This window comes from Brassica napus, chromosome C1 (assembly GCF_020379485.1).
Source record: "Brassica napus cultivar Da-Ae chromosome C1, Da-Ae, whole genome shotgun sequence".
Taxonomy (NCBI): domain Eukaryota; kingdom Viridiplantae; phylum Streptophyta; class Magnoliopsida; order Brassicales; family Brassicaceae; genus Brassica; species Brassica napus.
In genome coordinates this window covers 10,198,498-10,224,887 of record NC_063444.1, presented here as the reverse complement: position 1 = coordinate 10,224,887, position 26,390 = coordinate 10,198,498, and the positions used below count along the sequence as shown (strand labels likewise).

The 26,390-nt window shown below is 34.4% G+C and overlaps 2 protein-coding genes and 1 long non-coding RNA gene across 3 annotated transcripts; all 3 read left to right on the top strand.

Moving 5' to 3' along the window:
• The first annotated feature begins 5,746 nt into the window (after positions 1-5,746).
• Positions 5,747-10,528, top strand: LOC106441729. The gene is made up of 3 exons (XR_002654823.2): positions 5,747-6,843; positions 6,925-6,994; positions 8,598-10,528. It is a non-coding gene; the product is annotated as an uncharacterized LOC106441729 (long non-coding RNA).
• An 8,746-nt stretch (positions 10,529-19,274) lies between these two features.
• LOC106443425 (alcohol dehydrogenase-like 5) lies at positions 19,275-23,711 on the top strand. Its single transcript, XM_013884989.3, has 9 exons — positions 19,275-19,517; positions 19,625-19,671; positions 19,753-20,081; positions 20,264-20,346; positions 20,467-20,542; positions 22,727-22,791; positions 22,943-23,038; positions 23,166-23,324; positions 23,434-23,711. The coding sequence occupies exons 1-9, from the start codon at positions 19,323-19,325 to the stop codon at positions 23,551-23,553; spliced, it is 1,170 nt and encodes a 389-aa protein (XP_013740443.1). The 5' UTR covers positions 19,275-19,322; the 3' UTR covers positions 23,554-23,711.
• A 139-nt stretch (positions 23,712-23,850) lies between these two features.
• On the top strand, positions 23,851-25,020 carry LOC111201879 (putative defensin-like protein 234). The gene is made up of 2 exons (XM_022694215.2): positions 23,851-24,493; positions 24,685-25,020. The coding sequence occupies exons 1-2, from the start codon at positions 24,427-24,429 to the stop codon at positions 24,879-24,881; spliced, it is 264 nt and encodes an 87-aa protein (XP_022549936.1). The 5' UTR covers positions 23,851-24,426; the 3' UTR covers positions 24,882-25,020.
• The last annotated feature ends 1,370 nt before the right edge of the window (positions 25,021-26,390 follow it).

Here is a 26,390-nt window from a genome sequence, read left to right as displayed (position 1 = left end):
CATGTAAATTTTGGAAAGGCTATTTTAGCTAGCATTTGAGCATATTCTAATTTAATTAAATAATTTGATATTCGAGAGCAAAAATATGATTCAATACTGCAATCTAATAGCAGTACGCACATCAACGTTGGTTATCAATCTTATGTTATTCAGTTACGACGAAGATACAATATCAGAAAAATCTTTATTAATTTATAATTCGAGAAACAGTTACATAGTTCATCAAATATAGTTTTGAGTTCTCGGTCAAGAAATGGAAACATATTTTAAATTATCTTTGATTTGAAACAATGACTGTACATATGTCAAATATAATTGTTGAAACTAACTTATACCATTATCTTGTAAGACCACCAGCAACATTTTTCAACTTGAAACTGCACAATCAGACGTCCTTTTAGACCCTATGGGGAGTGCATACTTAACTGGTTGTATGAATCTTCCAGCACATAAGCTCAGCAAACACTTATATGCAATGGCCTTCACCTTTCTTGTTTCCAAAATCCTTCAACCTTGGTGCCTTAGATTCGTTGAAAGGGACATCTCTAGTAATCTTGGATTTTGCCTATCAAATGAATTCATAATTCGCCTATGCTTCTCGGCAAACTTTGCAATTGTACGGGAGCCTTCGATTTTTCCAGAGAAGCTACGATGTATTTAGAAGATGTGAATTATGGCGGACTCTCCATCTGTCACATTCATGATCTTGATGTACCATTGACAGACTTTGAACTTTCTCACATAGAACAAAGATAACCACAATAAGAGATAGGAACCTCTGAGCTCCCGGAGAAAGAAGGGACAAAGGCGAGACCCCAAGGGCATGATCACCGGGGTTATTATTGGATACAGGTTTTTTCTGCAGTATTATCCAGCTGCAACTAAGTCATGCACTACACTGGATATGTCCTTGCCAAGGGGTCAAATACTGCATTTAGTATTTTCACAATGTTTTGTTCCAAGGGGTCAAATACTCTTACGCCTTGTCACCGACACAGATCCTTTGTACAGCTTCAGTGTTACGGAACCCGCTGTTTTCTTGGTTAACTTCGCCATGAAAGCGTCCATAGCGGATCACACCATCTTCCAGCATAGACCATCTCTGCAATCATAAACAAAGGAGAACGGAAGGAATAAGTAAGGGAACATCAACACCACATATCTATGAGAGATTCGTAACACCATAAAAAGGCACAAAAGGTTTTACAAATAAATTATTTTGTATAATATTAGCCTTAAGAAAAGCACAACACAAGAGAACATCAACACAGCATACACGTAAGACATGACACATTCTTAACACGATACCAAGACACAAAAGGCTTTATCCAAAAACTATTTTGTATGATACCACCCTTAGAAAAAGCACAACATTAGATCATGATTATCTCCAATACAAAAGAAAAAAAGAAGACATCATCAGCTACATAGTAACATCTAATTAAAGACCAAACTCCACCCAAACCTCGTTTTCTAAAACTGCAAACTAACTCTGTCATCCAATTCAAGACCTTGTTGTTCATAAAGCTACAGCTACACCCTCTATCAGTATAAACCAACAGACACTAATACGCAAATACGGAACAACATTCTCCAGCCATACCTACAAAGAACACCAACCCAACATCATGAACAGAAAACCCAATAAAAATGTCGAGAAATTGTTAAACCCTATGGGAATCGATTAGAAAAAAGGAAGATACTTTACCATTGGATTTGATGGAATCCAAGACGTCCACTACAAGAAAACATATTTTTTACATGGGCGGTATTCGTCGTAATAGGGGCTTTACGACGAATTAACATCGATACGCGTTTCGTTGTTAAACGCTCGTCGTAACGGAGGATTCGTCGTAAAGTCCTAGTTACGTTTACGAGGAAGTCAATTCCTCGTAAAGCGGAAGGAAACTATTCGTCGTAATGCCCTCGTAAATGACGATGTAAATACCTCGTAATAGTTCGTTGTAAAAGCCACGTAAGGCTTCCACGTAAAGTTGATGTAAACTTTACGAGGACTTTACAACGACTCCATGTAAATTCCTCGTAAACGTTACGAGGACTTAACGTGGAAATTTACAACGAATTTACATCTCCATATTTAAAATATTAATTAATTATAATAATTATATAAATTTTATAAAACAATAATTTTAAAATTTAAAATATTTGAAATAAAATTAAATATGAAACCAAATAATTTTAAAAAATATATAAATTCATTAATTAAATAGAATTTAAATTTTGTATACAAAACAAAAGAAATTAAAAAAGGAAACTAAAGGCCAACATCATCGTCATCGAAGTAGTTGGCTGAGGGGTTCGGGTCTGTAGACGTTCCTGCTTCGGGATCCGGCTGGCTCATCCCGAGAGCTGCTCGTCTCTCCGCCAAAGCTCTCTGCAAAGTTGGATTTCCCACCGCCATCACATCCAGCAAACCCTCGAGAGAGTCCAAACGCTGCTGCTGGGTATCCATGCGAGCCTGCATCCGGTCGTTGTCCTGGTCCCGTCTCGAATAGTATGACGAAGTCGCCCTTGCAACTTCGTTAACGGAACCTATTCCGACCGTCCTTCCCTTCTTTCTAGGAGCCACCTATATGTATATATATAAAAACGTATTTAGAGTTAATAATAAAATAAAGAAAAAAATAATAAAATTATTAAATTTTACCTCCTCGAAGATCCGGTCGACCTCTTCGGTTGACAACTTGACGGGTAATCCATCTGCAGACTGTTGGGTAAGTTGCGTCTCTCGCTCTTCAACCCGAGACGCCACAGCGTTGAAGAGTTTCTCGGATGCAGGATCCACAAAAACCCCATCTGGTGAGGCGTGAGTCATCTTGAATAAGTCCGAGAGAGATGGCAAAACTCCCGTCTTCTCCAACTAATAAACAACAATAATAAATAAATTAAATATAATTAATAAATACAAGTTTAAAATAATGAAAATTATAAATTTAAATAAAACTTACAGCTTCGAAACGAATTTCGGCATGAGGTTTTTGGCCGGTTCTATGAACCATGGGCAAATGGCCATCTTTATCCCTCGTTCTTCGGGAAGCGGAGCAGGAGTTGGCTTTGCGGATGGAGCTGGGTTCGTTCCAATAAGTGATGAGGCCATCCCATGCTTCCTTTGTGACCCCGCTCGGTTTTCCCTCATAGCCGTAAATCTCCCACTTGTCCTTCCAATTGGAGACGGTGTTGCAAAGACGAGTTTTCGCCTTTGCAATAAATTCGCTCTTCACCCTCTCGGTGATTCCTACGGACCAGTTCCACCTTTGCTGAAAAAAACAAACATTTTAAAAGATTAGAAAAAAATAATAATTATTTAATTAACAATATAAATATTAATAATATGTAAATATAATTACCGCAAAACATTTAAACCACGTCGTCTTGACGTGATCGGGAGTCATGGTCCAGTTGGGATAAGGGCCGTCATAATATTCCTTCATCGTCTCTGAAACGCTCCGGCTAACACGGTTGTTAGCTCCAAACCTGCAAATATAACAAATTTGTTAAAAAAATTGATCAAAGATTTTAAATTTAAAATTAATAATTTTATGTACTTACCAATAAGTACCCGGGGGTCTATCGGGGTCCAGAACGTGTAAACCCTCTCGTCCGGGCTGGGCAAGCAAATCCTCGACGGTGTATCTTGCGAATGATGCATGAGCTGGCACCCGCAAATCGGGATGAACTGCAGCCGGTGGGGCAGGGTGATCCGGGGCGACAGGTGGAGCTGGTGGGGGAGGCATCTGAGATGGAAGAGGAGGAGGGGTCGAAGAGACTCTCCGAGATGTGTGAGAGTCCGGAACTGTCCCGGAAGAAGACGATGGACCGCTAGAGGAAGATCCATCGCCAAACAAATCCGCATACGTAGGTGCAGGAGCTGCTGGTCTCGGTCTAGGAGCCATCTAGAAAATTTAAAAAAATTAAATTAATATATATCCTAAACGAATTGTTTAAAATAATTTTCTAAACTAATCATCTAAACTAATTCCGTTAACTAATCACCTAAACTAATTCCCTAAACTAATCACCTAAACTAACCACCTAAACTATATAAAAAAAAAAGATAGAGAGAGAAAGTTACCTTAGAGGGGGAGAGGAGTTAGGGAGGATGATACGAGCAATGCTCGTCTGAAAGACTTCTCCCATATATATAAAAACGGTTTCCTCGTAACTTCGTCGTAATGTTACGAGGAAGTTACCAGACCCGTGTTTTCGTTTACGACGAAGTTACCAGGCCCATGTTTTTTCATTCACGACAAAGTTACCAGGCCCGTGTTTTTTCATTTACGACGAAGTTACTAGGAAATAGTATTTTATGTTACGACGAATTTACATGGAAATAATATTTTATGTTACGACGAAGTTACCAGGCCCGTGTTTTTATTTACAACGAATTTACGAGGAAAGTATGAAACCCCGAAAATCAAATCCCTAAACCCCAAAGTTATCATCTTTACCATTATCACTCATTCATACTTTCATCCTCTTTATCCAACTAAAACCCTTAACTTCAACAAAATAAATTTTTTTACCTTAAGAAATAGATATTATACAAGACAACTTATAGTACACATACATTAAGTATCTGACTTAAGCAATAAAAAACAACATTGGGTACAATATTTTGAAAAGATAAAAACAACATTTGTTACATATATTACATCATTCTGAATCGTTTGAGTTCTCATCAACATCAGAACATTCATCGTCGTCACTACAATCAAACTGGTCTTCACGTGCTTCATCTGTCGCATCTTCGGGAAGATCTTCATATTGATGGTTATTTGGGTCGATCAGAAGAATTTCATCAAGTTGTTGATCAGGAACCTCAACTTCATTAATAGCATCTTCTTCTTGCAATGGTGGTTCTTCTCCAGCAACAATTCATCCACGAGGTGTAATTTTGATAGTAGCCAACCAATTAATCCCAGAACTTCGAAGGCTAGGGTATGGAAGAAAGCTAACTTGTTCAGCCTGGGAAGCTAGGATGAAAGGCTCGAATTTGTTGTATCTTCTCCCAGAGTTGAAATCCACAACACCAAATTTGTTAAATCGAACACCTCGATTCTCAACGGGATCGAACCATTCACATTTGAAGATGACACATTTTAGCTTCAATAACCCTGGAAACAGGATTCCTCGTAAAGTCCTTGTAACATTACAACGTCTTTACGAGGAAAGATAAGGAAACAATATTCGTCGTAAAGTCCTTGTTACATTACAAAGCGTTTACGTGGAATTTAATTTTCCACGTAAAAGCGTTGTAACTTTACAACGACTTTACAACGACTTTACGACGAAACAGTTTCGTTGTAATATTACATCCGCTTTACGACGAAACTGCTTTTCGTCGTAACGTCGACGTAATCTACTTGTAAATTTACGAGGAATTATGTTCGTTGTAAAACTTCGTTGTAAAGCCAGTGTTTTCTTGTAGTGGTCAGACTTGAGCTGGACTTTTTCCATGTCTTGAACATCGGGATGAATGAGTAGGAATAGCTTGTGAGCTAGGATAAGGTGAGGCTGCTGAGATCATTCGGCTCCACCGTCCATGGCTGCTTCTACACACTCGATTCAGGGAAAACCTTGAGACGGATCTGAGGAAGAAAGACGCAAAAGAATGAAGCATGCTTTTGACAAAGAATGTGAATGGATTGCTTTCACTCTGCATCCCTCTTTATATGAATGATAGAGGGAAGTCGAGAAGGGATGCGTTTGTTTTAACAGAAACTCTGAACGGCGAAGCTGGATGAAGTAATTGGAAAGGCCACGAAAGATGAAGACTCTAGGTTACGGTGTGTCAAAGCTGATATGGCATATTAAAACAATTTGATTGGCTGGAATTAATTTGCATACGTGGACACGCTAAGAGGGCTTAGTATTCTACTTTTAGTATAGTTTAGATTATTTGCATCCTTGCGTTAACTTGTTTAACTTCTTACAGCCTCACGCTTGATCATCACTGTTGTCTTTGACTTTAACTTTGATGTGCTGAAAGTCGTTTAAGGCTTTAGTTGGTTTCGCTTCAGTAATCGTTGACTCAATCTAAACTTGTTCTTTAGCATTATTTTAAGTAAAATTGCTAGAGTTTTTGTATCTTCTTTGCAATATTCTAAGAGCGTGTTTAACGCTGGATCTTAGTTGGGCTCCTAAGCCCAAAATACCATTTTAAAATTAAAAAAAAAATGTGGTAAGAGCTGGGTTCCAGAAAACCCTACGGAGGAGGTGCCTCTTGTGACTGTCTTTTCGTCTCTCTCTCTCTCTCTCTCTCTCTCTCTCTCTCTCTCTCTCTCTCTCTCTCTCTCTCTCTCTCTCCTTTCTCACAGAGAATCCGTTCTTCTCCGACCAAATCCAGCCAAAATCAGCCACGAGAGAGATCTCTTCATCTTCTTCGACTCGGTGGCCGTGTTTGCTGACCCGGCGAAGCAAAGCTCCCATCAGACCACATCGTCAAAGGTATGATCTCCCTCAATTGTCTTCTGTTCTTCCTCTATCCTCTTCTTGCTCTATCGTCTTCCTATATTGTCATCAAACCCTCGGATTGAAACCTTAATAAGAACTGATTTGATGATTTATTTTTCTCCAGGTGAGCCAAATCGGTCAGGAAGAAGCTGAGATAGGAGCTATTCTGTTTTCGTGTATCTCGGAGTTGAAGAACAAAAGGTAAACTGTGTTTTTTTCATCGTTTATAGGACATGCATGTGTGTTGAGTTGGTTAGATTCAGGGTCGAACATAATGTGATGTTTTGTGCGTTTTTGAGGTTCTCAAGTGTGATCGCGTGAATCAAAGAGGTAGCCACAACAAGATTCATCATACAGAAGAAGATTTAGGTAAGCTTGTGGTGAATTTGAATTCATATAAGTTGAATCTGGTTGTGAAGAGTGTTGATGCTTTGTTGTTCCTCTTTTTAGGTTCTGAAGAGGGTTGTACTGAATCACAGAGGGGGCCGCAGGAAGAGTCATTCTACAGACAGAACATCTGGTAAGCTTCTGGTCTTTTTGTTTACATATAGATGTTGTTTGATGTTTACGACATGTAGATAAACATAGAAATAGACCTGAGTTGTTCTTTGAATTGCTTTCCCATGCTGATTAATTTTGCATCCTGTGAATTGTTCTTTGTTTCTTTGATCGCTTATTAGTTTGTTTGCTTGTTTGCTCTATGTATAATCATCATGTTTTCATCTTGTTAAAGCATTCACACATCTCCGATTTGATGTTTCTTTTTGCTGATCAATTAAAAAATGCAATAAGTAATTTGATATCTAAATCATAAAAAGTCTTTTATATTAAAGTCGTGTTTCTTGATGTCTGTCATTTATGGTGTGTCCTTTGTTAGATAGAAACATTAAAACATTACAAACATTAAAACTTCATATAAACAAATCTACAACAAACAACTACTTCCTAAAACAATTAAAAGAAATTAAAAGCAACATTAAAACTTAATCTACTTTCCTCTATTAAAGCTTCCTTTAACTTCGTTTACTTCATAAACTTCATCTCCTTCATCTTTTCTCTAACTCTTCTCTGTATGGATTCTCATCAAAGCCAGTCTTCTGGCTTTGTACACCTACTAAACAGTCAACTACCTAACAATGAATACCCAACTCCGTTTATGAGTTCTTTACCTAGTCCAGACCTTGGAGGTTCTGCTTCACGTGCACAAAATGGTGAGGACCGTAAGCAAAGGTGCAAGTGGTCAACATCTGAAGACCTGGTCCTCATCAGTGCATGGTTGAACACCTCCAATGATCCACTTGTTGAAAATGAGCAAAGAGCAGGAACCTTTTGGAAGAGGATTGCCGCTTATTATAATGCAAGTCCCAAGGTGGTTGGTTTGGCTAAGAGAGAGCAAAGCCACTGTAAGCAAAGGTGGGGGAAGATAAATGAGGGTGTCTGTAAGTTCGTGGGTTCATATGACGCTGCAACAAAACAGAGGACCAGTGGCCAGAGTGAAGATGATGTTCTGAAGGCTGCACATGAAATTTTCTTTAACAATTACAAGGTGAAGTTCTCGTTGGAGCATGCCTGGAGGGAGCTTAGGAATGATCAGAAATGGTGTGGGACTTATGGAAGTAGTCAACAAAGCTCTGGTTCAAAAAGAAAGAGGGTGGGGGAAGAACAATCTTTTCAGTCATCATCATCTATGCCCAGTGTCAATGGAGAGGATGAACCAATGGCTAGGCCTATGGGTGTTAAGGCAGCAAAGGCGAAGGCTAAAAGGCCAGTGGGAGAAGAAGGGAAGAATCTGCAAGAGTTGCGGCAAATGTGGGAGATAAAGGCGAAGGACTTAATTATGAAGGATAAGCTTAGCAAGACCAAACTGCTTGACAGTTTGCTTGCAAAAACAGAGCCACTTAGTGAATTAGAATGACGCTTAAGAACAAACTGATTACTGGAATGTTGTCAATGTAATCCTTTAAAATATAAGTAGATCAATGTTAGTCAATTAGTAGTCTTTGTGATAAATGTTATCAATCTTGCTTAGAAATATAAGTTGATGTGTAATATAATAATCTTTGTGATCAATGTTATCAGTCTTTTAAATATAAGCTGATGGTTTTACTTTTTTGCTTTTCAAGGGAACAGAAACCGAAATGGAAGCAAGAAAACCAATTTTTTGTGGCCTCTCAGCAAGAGGAATCATACCGCCTCTCCCACAAGAAGATACAGATGATGATGTTGCGGATATCACACCAACTGAAGTTGAAGTGGTGGAGATATCAGATGAAGAAGAAGAAGATATGGTGGAGTTGAGCTTTGAAGAATACAGGGAGAAACATGGGGTACTTGATTAGGGTGGAGGAATCGGTTGAGGACATCGAACCTGAGTTCAGAAGGATGCTGAAAAGGATGGAACAGGAAGAGAAGAAGCTGAGAGAGGAGAAGTTCAAGGTACTGAACTCGGGAATCAAGCTAGAAGTAGGTCAATCTTCTAAGGGTGATGGTAAGAAGAGGAAGAGAAGAAGCTGAGAGAGGAAGGTCACGGACAGGCTCCTGTATGTTGTATTTTGGTTCTTGCAGGTCACAGACTCATGTATGCTGTGTAGTCATGAGGATTGTATGTCATGCATTTTGTATGTTTGTGTAGTCACTAGTCACGACACTCTTGGATTATTTTGTAGTCATGCATTTTGTATGTTTGTGTAGTCACGAGAGTTGGTAGTCTTGTATTATTGGTATGGTAGTCTTGTACTTTTGGTTCTCTTGTTCTATAAATTAAGAACTAATTCTCATTCTACAACACAACTCTTCTTCTCTCATTCAAGAAACACAACTCGTATTCTTTCATTCAAGAAATACAACTCTGCTTCTCTCATTCAAGAAACACAAACCCTTCTTCTCTCCTTTTTTATATTCTCAGTTTGAATCCGTGACATTTTTCAAATTATGCTTGTTCTCCCTTTCGCTATTCTCATTTCAAACAATTCTTGTTCCAAACGTTTAACAAAAAAAAAGAAAATTCTCTTTCCATATGGCATCTTCTTCACAAAATCCTTTCGAGGGATTGGATGATGAAAAATTGGACAAAAAATTTGATCAATATTTTGATCAACATTTCGATCAAAATTTTGATCAACATTTTGAGCAAAGTTTTGAGAATTTTACCATTAATTATGGTAATCAAGAAGAAGAAAAGAAAAAAAGAAAAAAAACGAGCTTACATCGAAAAAAATCGTGAAGAAGGCGATATACGTTTATGGAATGATTATTTCAGTGAAATTCCAACATATCCTGATAATCTATTCCGACGACGTTTTAGGATGAACAAGCCATTGTTCATGCATATTGTTGATCGACTCTCCAATGAAGTTGAATTCTTTCGACAAAAGAAAGATGCTCTCGGAAGGCTTAGTCTCTCTCCTCTTCAAAAGTGTACCGCTGCCATTCGTTGTTTGGCATATGGTACTGCTGCTGATACGGTTGACGAATACCTCAGACTCGGTTCATCTACAACTCGGTCATGTTTGGAAAATTTTGTGGATGGAATAATATATTTATTCGGCGATCAGTACCTAAGAAGACCAACACCGGCTCTTCAACATCTACTTCATATTGGTGAGCATCGTGGATTTCCCGGGATGATAGGAAGAATCGATTGTATGCACTGGGAGTGGAAGAATTTTCCCACCGCTTGGAAAGGTCAATATTCACGGGGTTCGGGAAAACCCACAATCGTTTTAGAGGCGGTTGCATCGTATGATCTATGGATATGACATGCATTTTTTGGACCTCCAGGTACCTTAAATGATATCAATGTTCTTGATCGCTCACCTGTTTTTGATGACATAATAAAAGGTCAAGCTCCGCAAGTCACCTTCTCTGTCAATGGAAGAGAGTATCATATGGCTTACTATCTCACCGATGGTATTTATCCGAAATGGGCAACTTTTATCCAATCAATTTCAATACCACAAGGGCCGAAAGCGGTTTTATTTGCGCAACATCAAGAAGCTGTCCGAAAAGATGTCGAGCGTGCTTTTGGAGTCTTGCAAGCTCGCTTTGCCATTGTTAAAAATCCAACACTTTTTTAGGATAAAGTCAAAATTGGGAAGATTATGAGAGCATGTATCATACTCCATAACATGATAGTAGAAGACGAACGAGATGAATACACTCAATATGATGTTTCAGAGTTCCAATCAGGAGAAGACACCGGAAGTTCACATGTGGATCTCACGTTCTCTACAGATATCCCTAAAAATATCGGCAATATGATGGTTGCCCGAACTAGAATTCGTGATAAACAAATGCATCAACAACTGAAAGCTGATTTGGTTGAACATGTATGGAGTAAATTTGGACGTGGTGATGACAACAAATGAGCTCGGATGTTTCTTTCAAATTATTCTCGTTTATTTTACTAATCTTTCTTTTGATGTTCTTTTTAAAAATTAATTTTTAATATTTTTATTTTAATATGTTTAATTTAATAAATAAATTTTATCTTTAAAAAATTTAAGTTAAATAATTTTTTTTCTTAAGAACCCCTAATTAAAAACTTACCATTGGAGCTAAAAAATTAGATGCTCTTAAGATCAAACTCTTAATTATGATTAATTACTAAAAAATTATTAAGAGACCAACTTTGGCTCTAAGGGTTAAACATGCTCTAATTGCTTTAAAAGTTTAGACTTCAGAGCTTTTGTTTTGATGTCTTAACGTTTGCTATTAAATTGTTAAATATGTTTCTTTTAATTAGTCAAAAATGTGTTTGTTAATGCTTTTACGTCGCTAAAGATAATTATTTGCTTTAATTATCAAGACTGCGTAACATTTTTGATGTATTGTTTCAGATTTTTTCTCTTCTCTATTTGGAGCATAAAAAAATTAAAGTTTTAAATATGGTGAAGATACCATAGTCATAAACAACATTTTGATCTTTAAGAGATCAAATGTATGAATGTAAATAGATTTCGTGAGTCTACGCCCCAAATTAAGTTTGGGAGAGGTCTGCCACATATAAATCATTTGCCATAGAAAATAAAATGTTTGCTGATATTGATCAAAACATTTATATTTCGTCAATGCTTAAATGCAAGTTGTAAAAAGATTGACCATGTAAAAACAATTAAAATTCTAAAATCAATATGACTGAAACTGACATGTGTATTGTAGTTTCTAAAGTCAATATTGTTGAGAATAACCTTATAGAATGGTGGTTTTGATGGTACAAATAATATGTATATTTTCTAAAAAGCAAAAAAATGTTTTGAAAAATTCAAATCATATATAAGTTGGATTTATAAATCAACTTAAGAAAAACTATGAAGATAGTTGTTTGTAAAATGTGATTTCTGAGAATGAAATACATCATAAATAAATTTTTTAATATTTTCAGAAATTATTTTTTATTCATTTAAATTTAAAAGAGTCGTAGATCATTTTTCTAAACTCTTAAAAGATGTTAAATGTAAATATGCATGTTTTTCAGTTATCTCAATAAATGTGGTGGAAGCTTTGCTTACAAATATGTTTTGGAAAACTCAAATCATAAATAAGTTTTTGTCTCTTCTTTGCAATATTCTAATTGCTTTAAAAGTTTAGACTTTAGAGCTTTTGTTTTGATGTCTTAACGTTTGCTATTAAATAGTTAAATACGTTTCTTTTAATTCGTCAAAAATGTGTTAATGCTTTTACGTCGCTAAAGATAATTATTTGCTTTAATTATCAAGACTGCGTAACATTTTTGGTGTATTGTTTCAGATTTTTTTCTTCTCTATTTCGAGCATTAAAAAATTAAAGTTTTAAATATGGTGAAGATACCATAGTCATAAACAACATTTTGATCTTTAAGAGATCAAATGTATGAATGTAAATGGATTTCGTGTGTTGACGCCCCAAATTAAATTTGGGAGAGGTCTGCCACATATAAATCATTTGCCATAGAAAATAAAATGTTTGCTGATATTGATCAAAATATTTATATTTCTTCAATGCTTAAATGCAAGTTGTAAAAAGATTGACCATGTAAAAACAATTAAAATTCTAAAATCAATATGACTGAAACTGACATGTGTATTGTAGTTTATAAAGTCAATACGGTTGAGAATAACCATATAGAATGGTGGTTTTGATGGTACAAATAATATGTTGTTTGCTAAAAAGCAAAAATATGTTTTGGAAAATTCAAATCATATATAAGTTGGATTTCTAAATCAACTTAAGAAAATTATGAAGATAGTTGTTTGTAAAATGTGATTTCTGAGAATGAAATACATCAAAAATAAATTTTTTAATATTTTCTGAAATTGTTTTTTATTCATTTAAATTTAAAAGATTTGTAGATCATTTTTCGAAACTCTTAAGAGATGTTAAATGTAAATATGCATGTTTTTCAGTTATCTTAATAAATGTGGTGGAAGCTTTGCTTACATATAAAGTTGTTGGCAAGAGGCCAAATGAACTTAGTGATGGTTATCACAATATGATTTTTTTTTGAAAAATAAAAAATTAGTGCCATACACTGAATTTCGTGTATAATGGTTAATTGTATCTTGAATAAAAGATGACAAAAATCATTAGACAATTGATCTTCACTAATCTCGACTAATCTCGACTAATCTTAAGAAATTATGTTCATTGTGATGACAACCTAGGATCCTTTTATTAAAGGTATGTCATGAGATCAAATTGTTATATCATCTAAATGAATGGGTAGCCTGTGAATTAAGATGACGGTAACTCTACCTAACTGATTGGAGATCCCAAGAAATAGGTTCAAGGAGACAACTAAGTCAAACTAAATCTGCCCAAAACACTCACTACAAGAAAACGCATGCTTAACGAGGAAAGTTAACGAGGAAAAACAATCCTCGTAAATTTACGTCGATTTTACGAGAAACTTACGTGGAAAACTAATGTCATCGTTATTTCCTCGTAAAGTAACGACAAAAGCGTTTCGTCGTAAAGTCGATGTAATTTGACGTGTCTTTTATGAGGAAATACTATTTCCTCGTAAATACGACGTAAACTTCGCGTGTTATTTACGAGGAAATAATTTACGTGTATTTAGCGAGGAAATTTTGAATCCACCAACTTTGTAGGTGTTACACGTTTTTTTTTTGCAACCTAATTAATTTTCGTCGTAAATTCATAGGAAAATTAAAACTACCAGATTCGAAATTTCCTATAAGTATGGATGTTTGAACATAATTTTAAACACACCATCAACAAAAACGTGAAAGAAAAAAATGGCTGGCTCCGGGACTATTTACAAGTTGCGGAAGTGGATGTATATGCATAGAGATGCTAACGGGAGAGTGACAAAAGAATACCTTGCGGGTCTGGAGACATTTATGCATCAAGCAGATTCAACACCGCTCGCCCAAGAAAGTGGTAAGATGTTTTGTCCTTGTCGGAAATGCAACAATTCGAAACTGGCAAACCGTGAAAATGTTTGGAAGCATTTAATAAATAGAGGTTTCACGCCAAATTACTATATCTGGTTTCAACATGGAGAAGATTTTAATTATGATCAGAACAAAGCTAGAAGAACCGGTTGATCATCATTTGCATAATGAACATAGTTACCATCAGGAGGAGATGGTAGATTATGATAGGGTTCATGATATGGTAGCTGATGCATTCATAGCTCATGATGAAGATGAAGAACCTAATATAGATACAAAAAAGTTTTACGAAATGTTAAACGCCGCGAATCAACCACTTTACAGTGGTTGTAGAGAAGGTATCTCTAAATTGTCGTTAGCTGTTAGAATGATGAATATTAAAACAAATCACAATTTACTTGAAAGTTGTATGAACGAATGGGCAGACTTGTTTAAAGAGTATTTGCCAGAAGACAATGTGTCTGATGATTCTTATTATGAGATTCAGAAACTGGTTTATAGTCTTGGGTTGCATTCGGAGATGATAAGGAATATGGGGTTTGGGGTTTGGGGTTTCAGATTTTAGGAATTTAAACATAACACTCGTTAATTCTTCGTAAGTAAAAATCATCGTAAAGGACTCGTAAGCCAACGAGGAAATAACGACGAAATATAAAAATAAAGAACGCGGGCTCGTTAATTCCATGTAAGCGCAAATCATCGTAAACACCACGTAGGATGAAATCGTCGTAAACACCACGTATGCGAAATCGTCGTAAACACCACGTAAAAGGAATCGTCGTAAACACCACGTAGGACAAAATCGTCGTAAATACCTCGTAGTGTAAAAACCAGAAAAAAAAAGAAAAAGGAGAAAGATACCTGATTCACATGTGGCAAGACTTCCAGCAATTATAATACGTAAGTCTCGCCCACATGAATTCTAATATCTTCTTCTTTTCTTTTTTTCAAATATTTATAATTTGAATAGGATTTTTCTGAGGAGTGTGATTTGAGATATGGTGTGATTTGAGAGTTTGTGTATGGTTTGAGAATAAGAGTTGTGGGTATATTTATAGGAAAGTGCGGCTCGTCAATTCCACGTAAGTAAAATCGTCGTTAATACCTCGTATATAAAAACAAGGGCCTTTGTAATTCCTCGCTATTTCCTCGTACAATAAAACACGGGCCTTTGTAACTGCTCGCTATTTCGTCGTAACCTTACGAGGACTTTGCGACGATATGTAATCTTATATATACCCCCGAGCGCTCACTCTTTCTTTCCTCTGTACCTCCTCTCCACTTCCTCTCCATTTCGTAGCAATGGTAAGCGTCTCTAATTCCTCTCTAATTTGGTTAGTTTTGGATAGATTAGGTGGTTAGTATAGGGAATTTAGATAGGTTTACGGATTTTATGTTATTTAGTGTTGATTAGGTGGATAATGTTGGGAAATATACTGTTGATGTTAATTTTAAAAATTAAATTTTTTTCCCAGGTTCGAAAAGGAAGATTTACTGCCCATTACAGAGAGATGTTCGGTGAGCCAGATAGTCGTTTAGACCCCTCTTCTTCAGCTTCCGGTTCTTCGGGTCAGGAGACTGTCCCCGAGACTCGTACACTCAGAGAGTCTCTGGGTTTACTTCTTCTAGTGCACCATCGGCTCCTCATGTGCCTTCCCCGATGGCTCATCCGACGATGCCTCTTCATGTGCCTCCTCCGATGGCACCTCCGATGGCCGCCGATATTCATCCCTATTTTATGGTGTCTCCGAGTGCTCCTTACTCGTAGTATATTGTAGAGGACATTCTCCGTCTGTCAGGCAGAGAAGGTTTACCAGTCATCGACCCCGACCGACCGGACGGAACTTTGTGGTATGTTGCATTAATTTTTTTTTAATTCGTTTAAAATTCTTTTATAACATTAAAAAATAATTTATATTTTAAATTTGTATTTTCCAGGTGAGGGGTTGACGGATGTCTTGCATCGGACGTAACCGACACAATCAAAGGTTACTTCTCCATGGCACATCCGAACTGTAGTAAGACGCCTCACTACGTCAGAAAGATGTGGTTCAATATTTACGCTGTAAGTTTCTATTAATTAATTATATATACTTTAATTTTTTCATGATTTATATATATAATTTCTAAAAAACTAATTGTTAATTTATTTTTTCTAACAGAAAAAATATAATTGGGCCTTGGGGATCATTGAGAGGGTGAGGAAGAAGTTTAACGCGAAGGCGAAAGTTCGCTTGTTGGATACGGTCTCCAACTGGAAGGGTGACTGGATCTTGAAGGGATATGAGCGTGGCAAACCCGCTGAGCTCACCACGGATGTGTGGGATGGCCTCAACCGTTATTGGCGTCTTCCTGATTCCATTAGAATCGCCCAGTCTTGCTTTAACTCCCGTAACACGGTCGATGAGCACGGAAACGGGCCGATGCTTCACACTACGGGCCAAACCCCACGCCGGTGTCCGTTTGGAAATGGTAATTAAATATTTTATTAAATAAATTTTTTAATATATATATTTTTATTCTAACTTTCTTAAATGTTTTTTAGGCCAAAGAGACGGGACATCTCCTGTCTCTTATGAAACTTTACGAGAGGACCCACAAGAACAAGGCGGGCGTATTTGTAGATGACAAGTCCGAGCAAATCTACAACGACGTGGTTGCTCGGGTTGAAGACCGCCAGACCCAGCTGACCCAGTAGTCTACCGACGGATTACCCGTCACCTTATCCACACTTGAAGTGGGTAAGATTTACGAGGAGGTAAATTTTCTAAAATTTTAATTTTTTATTATTCATTTAATTTAACTTTAAATTTTTACTAACAATATTTATTTTTTGTTTTTAAAGTTTTCCCAAAAAAAAAGGGACGGACGTTGGGGATTGGTTCCGTCAACGATGTTCCGAGAGCGACATCGTCTTATGGTCAGCGACGGGATGATGAAGTCACTGAGCTGCGTAACGAGTTGACCGCGACAAAATCTGCGTTCACAGCTCGTGTGGGTGGACTCGATCGCTTCTTGGACTTTATAGCGGCCACAAATCCGGAATGGGAGACCATGTTCAGGAACATGCGACGACAAAATCCCATTCTAGGCGAGGGACCATCCGACGACACACATGCCGAGGAGGATGTAGATAGGAGTAGTGATGAATTCCTCTGGGCGATGCACGACTCTTAGTTCTTTTTTTTCCGTGGTTGTATTATAAATTCAAAACTTATTTATATATAAAATATTTGCGTATTTATTTATTTTTAAAATTTTAATTTTATTAATAAATTAAATAATTTTAAATATTTTTTAATTATATTTTAAAATTTGTTAAATAATAAAACGAAGTAGATTCGTAGCTAATCTACGACTTATTTACGTTGAACATTTACGAGGAAATCACGAGAAATGTTAAACGAGTATTTTACGAGGAAATACTTTCAAGGTATTTACGTGAAAATTACGGGGAAAACATTTCAAGGTGATTACGTGAATTTTACGAGGAAATACTTTCGAGATATGTACGTGTCGTTTACGAGGAAATGCATTCGTGGTATTTACAAGGAACGGTAGCGACATTCTTACGTCGACTGTCTACGTGGTCTTTACGACGATTTGTTTTCTTCGTTTTTACGACGAAATATTTTCCTCGCTAATTTACGACAAATTGGCGAGGAAATATGTGTTACGACGAACGAGTAACGACAAAACGTGCTTCCTCGCTAATTTATGTTTTGACAATATCTTTGAATATGACAATAAAACAATATTTTACTAATCTTTATATATATAGTTACGATTTTAATAATAAAATAATAATCCCAAAATATATATATAGAAGAAGATACAAATACATGTGAAAGTTTGAAACAATCTATTCAATGAAAAAATATACCGTAAACTTATTATGTTTTAAAAATTGATAGACACATATATATTATAATATATATCAATTTAGAACTAAAAAAACAATATTTATATAAAAACAAATGAAAACAAAAATCCGCGCGGTTGCGCGGATCCAGATCTAGTTTATAATTAAAATAATGATAAGCACCTGAGGTTCTTACCATTAGAGATGGTCTAAACCTTCTTTCTTGTATTACTTGCTCTATATGATAGAATCCTAAGTGGGTTTATTAGGCCCAAAATATAATAGATGACAACAATCCTAAACGAGTGACAAAGATGACAAATGCATCCACCGTGAAAAAAAAAACAAAACATTTCGATTTGCACACAAGACAACATCTTGATTGATATCTAGACATATAGACTTAAAATCGTTTAGGAAAAAAAAAGAAGTAGACCTAAAAACTATTTCAAAAAGAAGTAAATTTCTGGTAAACTAGACATATAGACCTAAAAACAATTTCATATAAACTTTGGATGCCAGTTAGTAACAATCTTTTGATGGATCTTCACTGTCTTAGACCATGTTTTAACACTTTACGGTCTTTTGTAAAATTAAAGACTTCTTATCAGATTTCTTTTGACTCGGAATTGATGACGAAACTAAAGACTTCGTATCAGATTGTTTATATGGTCTAACCAAGAACCACGTGAATGTTTTTTTTTTGCAAAGAGAACCGCGTGAATCTTGCCATCTCAGATGTAATATTCTTTATACAAAATCATTTGTAAAAGAACCACGTTCATCGCACAGACTATTTTGTTTGTTTGTTCAAATTTAAACTATCTTATTCTGGCTTTTACCCTTTTGTATTTATCATCAGAAATTATAGTTATAGTTATTATCTGGCTTTAAGCCTTTTGTATTTTGTACCACACAATATATTTGTTATCTGGCTTTTAGACTTTTGTATTATTCAATATTCGCCAACAACCATGTCGATAAATATTATACACTGATGCAATGCGCCAAAGTTTTTTTTTTTTCATTTTCTTGTATGTTTGAATATCTTTATTTCCTTACGTTTCATTATGAAACAGACTAAAATACAAAACAATAAATAATAGGCAGTCCCGACTCCTTTTCATATAGAGATGATCGAACTTAATCATGAACTGTCCCCTAGATAAAAAGATATCAACTTAGGTATTCATAAATAAAAAGACTATAAACCAAGTGGTGGTAGCCTAGTGGTAATCTCTTGGGACTTGGTGTGTACTCACATCAATTATGGGTTCGATTTTCTCTCGGAACTAAATTATCACTATTTGGCCAGTTTGGGCTTGGGCTTCTGCCCAAGTGATTTACATGGTGGACCATAACAGATGATTGGTCCACCCCTGACATTAGTCGGAAGGTATTCCAAACACGGGTCAGGCAGTGTGGTACGCTTTCGGACTAATCCACTCTGTAGCACTAAGTGTGTTCCTCCCGGGACCGGATCAGCCGATAAGGTTTATCAAAAAAAAAAAAAAAAAAGACTATATATGGAGTTGTTTTATCAGAGAGAGATATATCAATAAAAGAGCATTGACTCTCTCTTTCTCATATCCATGGACAAGACATCATCATTCTCCAGCCACGAAGGAAAGCCCATTCGATGCAAAGCAGCAATATGTAAAAAAGCAGGAGAACCATTGGTGATCGAAGAGATCCACGTTCATCCACCTCAAGCTTACGAAGTTAGGATTAAGATCGTATGCACAACTCTTTGTCACACCGATCTTGCTTTCTCGAAATATGACAGTGTAATATATTTTTATTTAACCAAAACAAGAAGATATACTACTTTTTTTTTGCATGGGAAAGTCCATACATATAATCTATCCTTCACCAAATCTTTTAAATTTTCCAGGGACCACTCGCAAGGTTTCCTCGAATTCTAGGACACGAAGCAGTTGGGTAAACCTTCTTTCTAAATTTCAAGATATTGAACTTTTCTTTCAAGAAATTGCCTAAGTAAGTACTTATATTGTAATCCAGTTTGGTAGAGAGCATAGGTGAACATGTGGATGGATTCAAACACGGCGACGTGGTATTGCCAGTATTTCACCCTCACTGTGAAGAATGTAGAGACTGCAAATCTTCAAAGGGCAACTGGTGCACAAGATTTGCCGAAGATCTCGTGTCAAACACGCGACGATACGGAATGGCTTCGAGGTTCAAGGACTCTATGGGAGAAGATATTCACCATTTTTTCTTCGTCTCAAGTTTTTCTGAATATACCATCGTTGATATCGCTCATCTCGTTAAAATCTCCCCTGAAATTCCCGTTGATAGAGCGGTTTTGCTGAGCTGCGGTGTCTCCACAGGTTCCATAATTTTTTCTTTCAATATGTTGTCTCAGTGTTCGTAGTAGAGATATATGTTCTAAAAATTATTGGTGAAAACGTAGAAAGAAGTAGAAACCAGGGGTGTGGTGGCTATTTTTAGAAAGTTAGATAGATGGGGGGGGGGGGGGGTAATCACTGATGATTTGTTAATTTGAAAACAGGAATTGGAGCAGCTTGGAGAACGGCTGACATTGAAGAAGGCTCCACCGTTGCAGTTTTTGGCCTTGGTGCTGTTGGACTAGCGGTATCGATTTTATTCTATTAATATAAAACTTTTTCTTCTATGTAAATAAAACTATTTTTGTTAATTTGATAATTAATAATTCGTTGGCTAATATCAAAAATTAAATGATTTGGTAAACAGGTCGGAGAAGGCGCCAGGCTGCGGGGGGCAGCGCAGATCATCGGTATTGATATCAATCCTGATAAATTCGCGATAGGTAAAAGCTGTGTTCTTATTATTTTTAAGTTGTGATATATTTAAAATAAATATTTTTATTTTTATTTTATATTACTATTTTCATTTGGCTTATTCTGACCACGTTGAGTTTGGCACTATTTCTTTGTCCATATTACCAACTCCAAATGCAATACTTTGTTCGTTGTCTTCCATTAATTATAACCTGATCCGCGCAACCGCGCAGATTTTTGTTTTTATTTATTTTTATATAACATTTTGTTTTCAATTCTAAATTGGTATATATTATAATATATATGTGTTTACCAATTTTTAAAACATAATAAGTTTACGGTATATTTTTTTCACTGAATAGATTGTTTCAAACTTTCACATGTATTTGTATCTTCTTATATATATATATATTTTCGGATTATTATTTCATTATTAAAATCGTAACTATATATATAAATATTAATAAAATATTGTTTTATTGTCATATTCAAAAATATTGTAACATTTCACAAATTTAGAAAGTTTTTTAAAAATTAAACTTTTCGCTTCATAGATTTGTATTATCGAGTAAATAATTAAACATTTAGTTTTTGTTTAATTTTTAAAATAAAGTATATAGTTTAAAATTTGTTTTCATTGGTTTAAGGTAGTAAAGACTAATTATTGTTAGATAACATGAATTTTTTTATTTAAAAAAAGACTTTATAATATTAAAAGTTTACATCGACAAATATTTAAATTATTAACATATGGAGGTATAGTATTACAACATTAAATTATATCTATTTAATTTATACTATCTATAAATCAAATAGATCATCTATTGTTTAAATCCAATTATTGATAGCCCAATAAAAATTTCTGTTAGGCCCAAAATTTAAATGATAAGATTAGAGATTAATTGTAAGATGACTGTCTAAGAATAGGTCCATTAGGTCCTATTGTTAAATCAAATAATTGTTATTGATAGATCATCTATTGTTTAAATCCAATTATTGATAGCCCAATAAAAATTTCTGTTAGGCCCAAAATTTAAATGATAAGATTAGAGATTAATTGTAAGATGACTGTCTAAGAATAGGTCCATTAGGTCCATTTTTTAAAAAAATCACACATGAATCAAAGTTGTGACTTCTGTTTTAATATATAAGATGATTTCGATCAATACATGATTAAAAATTAAATTATGAGTTTTCCTGCACCATGCGTATATAATATTATATATTAAAAAATTAATTTATATTTGGACATCTCTATTTTTATATTTTAACTTTAATGTTTTGAAAAAGCCATAAACATACTTTTTGTAATTTTATTTCTTTTTATTTGGTTTTACTATTAAAATTTGATTTTATTTAGTTAAAAAATTGAAATTGCATTTATAAGAATAAAGTTTTAACTATAATATATTATATTTAATGATTATTTATTGTAAATATCTCTTATCACCTAGTTTTATATGTATATATATATATGTACATTTAAATATATAAATTCTAATAAATTTTAGTTTTTCGTTTTAGTTAAAATATGTTAAACTGAAAAATCAAATTGTTAACTAATATAATGAACCGATAAATTTAAATAAAATTTCAGTCATTTACTTATCAAAAAATCATTTGATTAGTGTTGCTTTAGTGATATATAATGTAAAAATTATATTCATAATTATATTTATCTTATTATTATCAATGTGATATATATATATATATATATATCTTAATTTAATAGTGATATATGAGGTATTACTTATTAATATATTTTAATAGTCTTGCTAAAAATAAATATTTATATAGAAAATTTACATTAATAATGATATAGAAGTTAATAGTCATTTACATTTTGAAAAAAAATCTTACCAAAATGATATAGACGTTAGTAATCTTTACCATATTAGAAAAAACTTTACCACAAAATATAAATATTTATATGAAAAAAATATATATGTCACAGTTATGATAGCGCAATGTCACATTTTTCCAGAACCATATGTGTGGAGGACTAGGGGATAGTGTATTATATCTATATCCATGATGAAAACAATAACAAAAGTTATAATTTACATAATAAAATTATTGTTTGAAACAATGAAACACCATTAAAAATAAAACAAAAGATTTCATATTAAGCGTTATATAATTAGTTATATAGATCAGCAAAATATTATTCAGCATGTACAAACTCAATTATAATTATTTACCTTGCATAATAGGTAAGAAATTTGGCTTCACGGATTTCGTCAATCCTACCTTGTGTGGAGATAAAAAGATTAGCGAGGTATGTTAGTAAACAGATAACATCATTTCACATATAGATTTCACATCATAATTAAATAATTTATCCAAGAAAAATAGAATTAACTTTTTTTTTGAGAAAGGGCTAAAAATAGAATAACTTCTTATTTTTTTTTTTGGATAATCATGAAAAGGTGATTAAAGAAATAGCAGGCGGAGGAGTTGACTACAGTTTTGAATGTGTTGGTATAACTTCTGTATTGAGCGAGGCTTTCCTTAGCACCCGCACGGTACGTGTATATCGGATCATGCATTTTCTTATCCAGTTCAATATCATTCTGGTTGTTAAAATACAAACAACATTGATTTATTATGTATTTAACGATTATAAATAAATAAATAAATAAAATGAAACAGGGTACAGGAAAAACGGTAGCGTTGGGGATAAATCCTGCAGCTCCAACAGAATTGGATAGTTTTGGTCTTTTCAGAGGAAAACATGTTTGTGGAAGTTTGTTTGGTGGTCTAAAACCCAAGCTAGATATTCCCATTCTCGTGGATCGATACTTAAAGAAGGTATATATATATATAATTATATATCTTTTATTACAGTTTTGTTAATGCATCCAAGTTGTACTTTATTTCCAACTTACATGTTATGATTTCATGGGATTAACACTTGCAGGAGCTTAATCTGGATAGTTTTATCACACATGAACTGAAATTTGAAGATATCAATAAGGCTTTCGACTTATTAGAGAAAGGAAAGTCTCTCCGGTGCATTCTGTGGATGGATAAGAAATAAATATTTTATGTTAGACGACCAAAAAATATTTTATGTAAATGGTGATGTGTCACTAAGTCTTCTCTGTTTTTGTCTTTTTCTCATTTTGATAAATTATTACAAATATCCTTCTGTTTAATATTAAGAATGAATGATGAAAACTATGAGCTATGAACTAATCATGTTTTAGCTTTGTGTGCAGCTTTATTCTAGCATTATTATGAACTAATCATGTTTTAGCTTTAAAAATAAATAAACATCTAAAACATTATAAGAGGAAATAAGTTGGCTTACAAAATCAAAAATTTTACAGATTTTATTAGTAATTTGAATGCCTTTAAAATAACTATATATATAGCAAAATAAAAATCAAAGTCATAGCTAAAAAACCTACAACTTCAATTGTAAAGCAAAGGAAAACTAGACTACAGCTTCAACAAATCAAACTCAATTCACGAATTTAAAATCACCAAGTGTGTCTATATATTCAAGTTTGAATATCATCAAGTGTAACAGAAAAATCTCTTACATTGAAAAATATTAATTGATTTATTTTGACCAAAATGCCTTTTTCCAACAATAATTATGCTAATCTAAACATGATTTGGAAACCACTAAAATTACCTTTAAGGAAAAATAAATTAAAGATTACCTTCCAGAACTAGCTAAGATACCCATTAATTGGTTTTAGATTTGGTATTTGAATACATACGTTCCAAATCAGGTTCATAAGACAGTAATGATCACAAAAGCATTTGTTCAATGTGTATATAAATTAGATTCACAACACATCATATTCAATAGCACTAGACCACTAGTACGATATAGAGACAAAATTATAATTTTTACTTGCACAAAAGAGTGAAAATATAAAATTAACACAGTAAAAGAATCATGAGATCTGCTACTGTTTTTATGGTTTCTTGTATTCTCATGTTTTTCGTTCGGATCCATGTCAAAGGTAACACGTATACTTTCTCTTTGTTTTTATTAGTTTTACGTAAAAGTTAACAACTCTAAACTTTGCGAAGTACGCTGTTTCCCTGGAAAAAGTGGTAGACCATGTTCTAATTTTAAGTTTGTTAAATTATCACTAACTACAATCTTTTGTTAAAAATTTAACGATTTTTTGTGGTTTATATGAACTAATAGATGTAGAAGCTGGACTGACTCCAATGGGTAGCCTATGCGGCCAGAAGGATATATTTACCGGGAGATGCGGCCGTGATGGAAGCGAAACGTGCATAAACGACTTTGTTAAAAAAGGAGGTGATAGCAATAGGCCATATAGTTGCAAGTGTGATTACTTTGGCAAAAAACATATATGCCGATGTAAAGTTCCTTGTTAGCTTTCGTTATAGGTCTAAAAATTAATCTTTGCAACAATAAATAGAAGAAATTAGTTTTATTGTGGTGTGCATCTTAAATGGCTTTGGACGTTAGAAGAAATTGATATATTCATATTTATTATGGGTTTCTAACTTAAAACCAATTGGTGATTAGTGAATTGACCCTAGCATTCCTAAAGAACGACGATGAATAATGCATTCCCTAACATTTCTAAAGAAATCACCATTCATAAGGAATAATTTTTCCTTTTCATTCTCTACCATTCTTTTTTTTTTTGTAGATAAATAAAGAACAAAGTTATTCCTTGTTAAATATGGGATGAAACAACCATTCGTTTTCATTCCTGAAAATTTATTCCTCTACGTTCTTTTCCTATTCGTTCCTCTTGTTTTCAGAATGGTCACCAGTCGGATGTCTCTTAGAATTTCCGATGTGGGATACTTTATCCCTAATACCCATCCTCGAGATTATAGTTTTTATCGGCCAGAAATTTTGGAACTTTAAGACATTTTATACTCGGTCAAGCGAGTCTTATTAAGTCAGGGTCAAATACGACCTTTATACCCGGTCGAAATGGTCATATTAATTAGGAGTTTAGGGTATTTAGGATTTGGGCTCTGATACAATGTTAGATTCGAGTTTATTATAGACTTTCAACTTAAAACCAATTGGTGATTAGTGGATTGACCATAACCCTTTATATATTACTTAATGTCTCTTAAATTTCTTGACTTAAGATATGTTATCCCCGGTAGAAACGCAAAGAAGAAAAGAGCCGCAAAAGGTAATAGACCTTTTAAAGCCTGGTTTTGTTCAGATTCGGACCATTTTTCTCAATGATCTGATTAGTTTATTTTGAACTGAATTTTGGGAAAAAATTGAATGAAAATAAGTAACTACAATACCAAGTAGTTTTTCTTTTGAAAACTGAATTTTGGGAAAAGTTGAAAGAAAATAAATAATTACAATACCAAATTATTTTGTGTATTCTATGAAGAAACAAGATTCAACGATTGAATCATGATCAGGTGTGCTAGGCTGTTCATGCTCTGAGGCTCCAAAACGATAATTTGCGTGTGTTGACCTTGATTTGAGCTTCAACCATATGCATGAAGCTCATGCAAAATGATGATTCTTTTGACTCAATTAGATATGGGTATGAATAGAAATGGATCACGCGAGAGGCTTCTGTCTACGGTCATTGATGGACTCTTACCAGTTTTTGAACGGATACAATTCTAGTATTGGATTGCACTATGTGAGTTTTGGCGATCCTCATCCCATCTTTCAAAATTTTATGCCCATTGCATTTCTTAATTGGGAAAAACTGCCTCTCTTGGCTCCGGATGCATCAAGCAACCGCAGAACAATTCTGAAAATGTTGCATTTGTATATTCTGATGAATTCATTCTGTTTATAATAACTGTAGGATGTATGAAAGGGTATCCCCTAAATTTATTGGGTTAAGACCATTATCATTTCATTTATATTTTTGATAAATCTGGTTA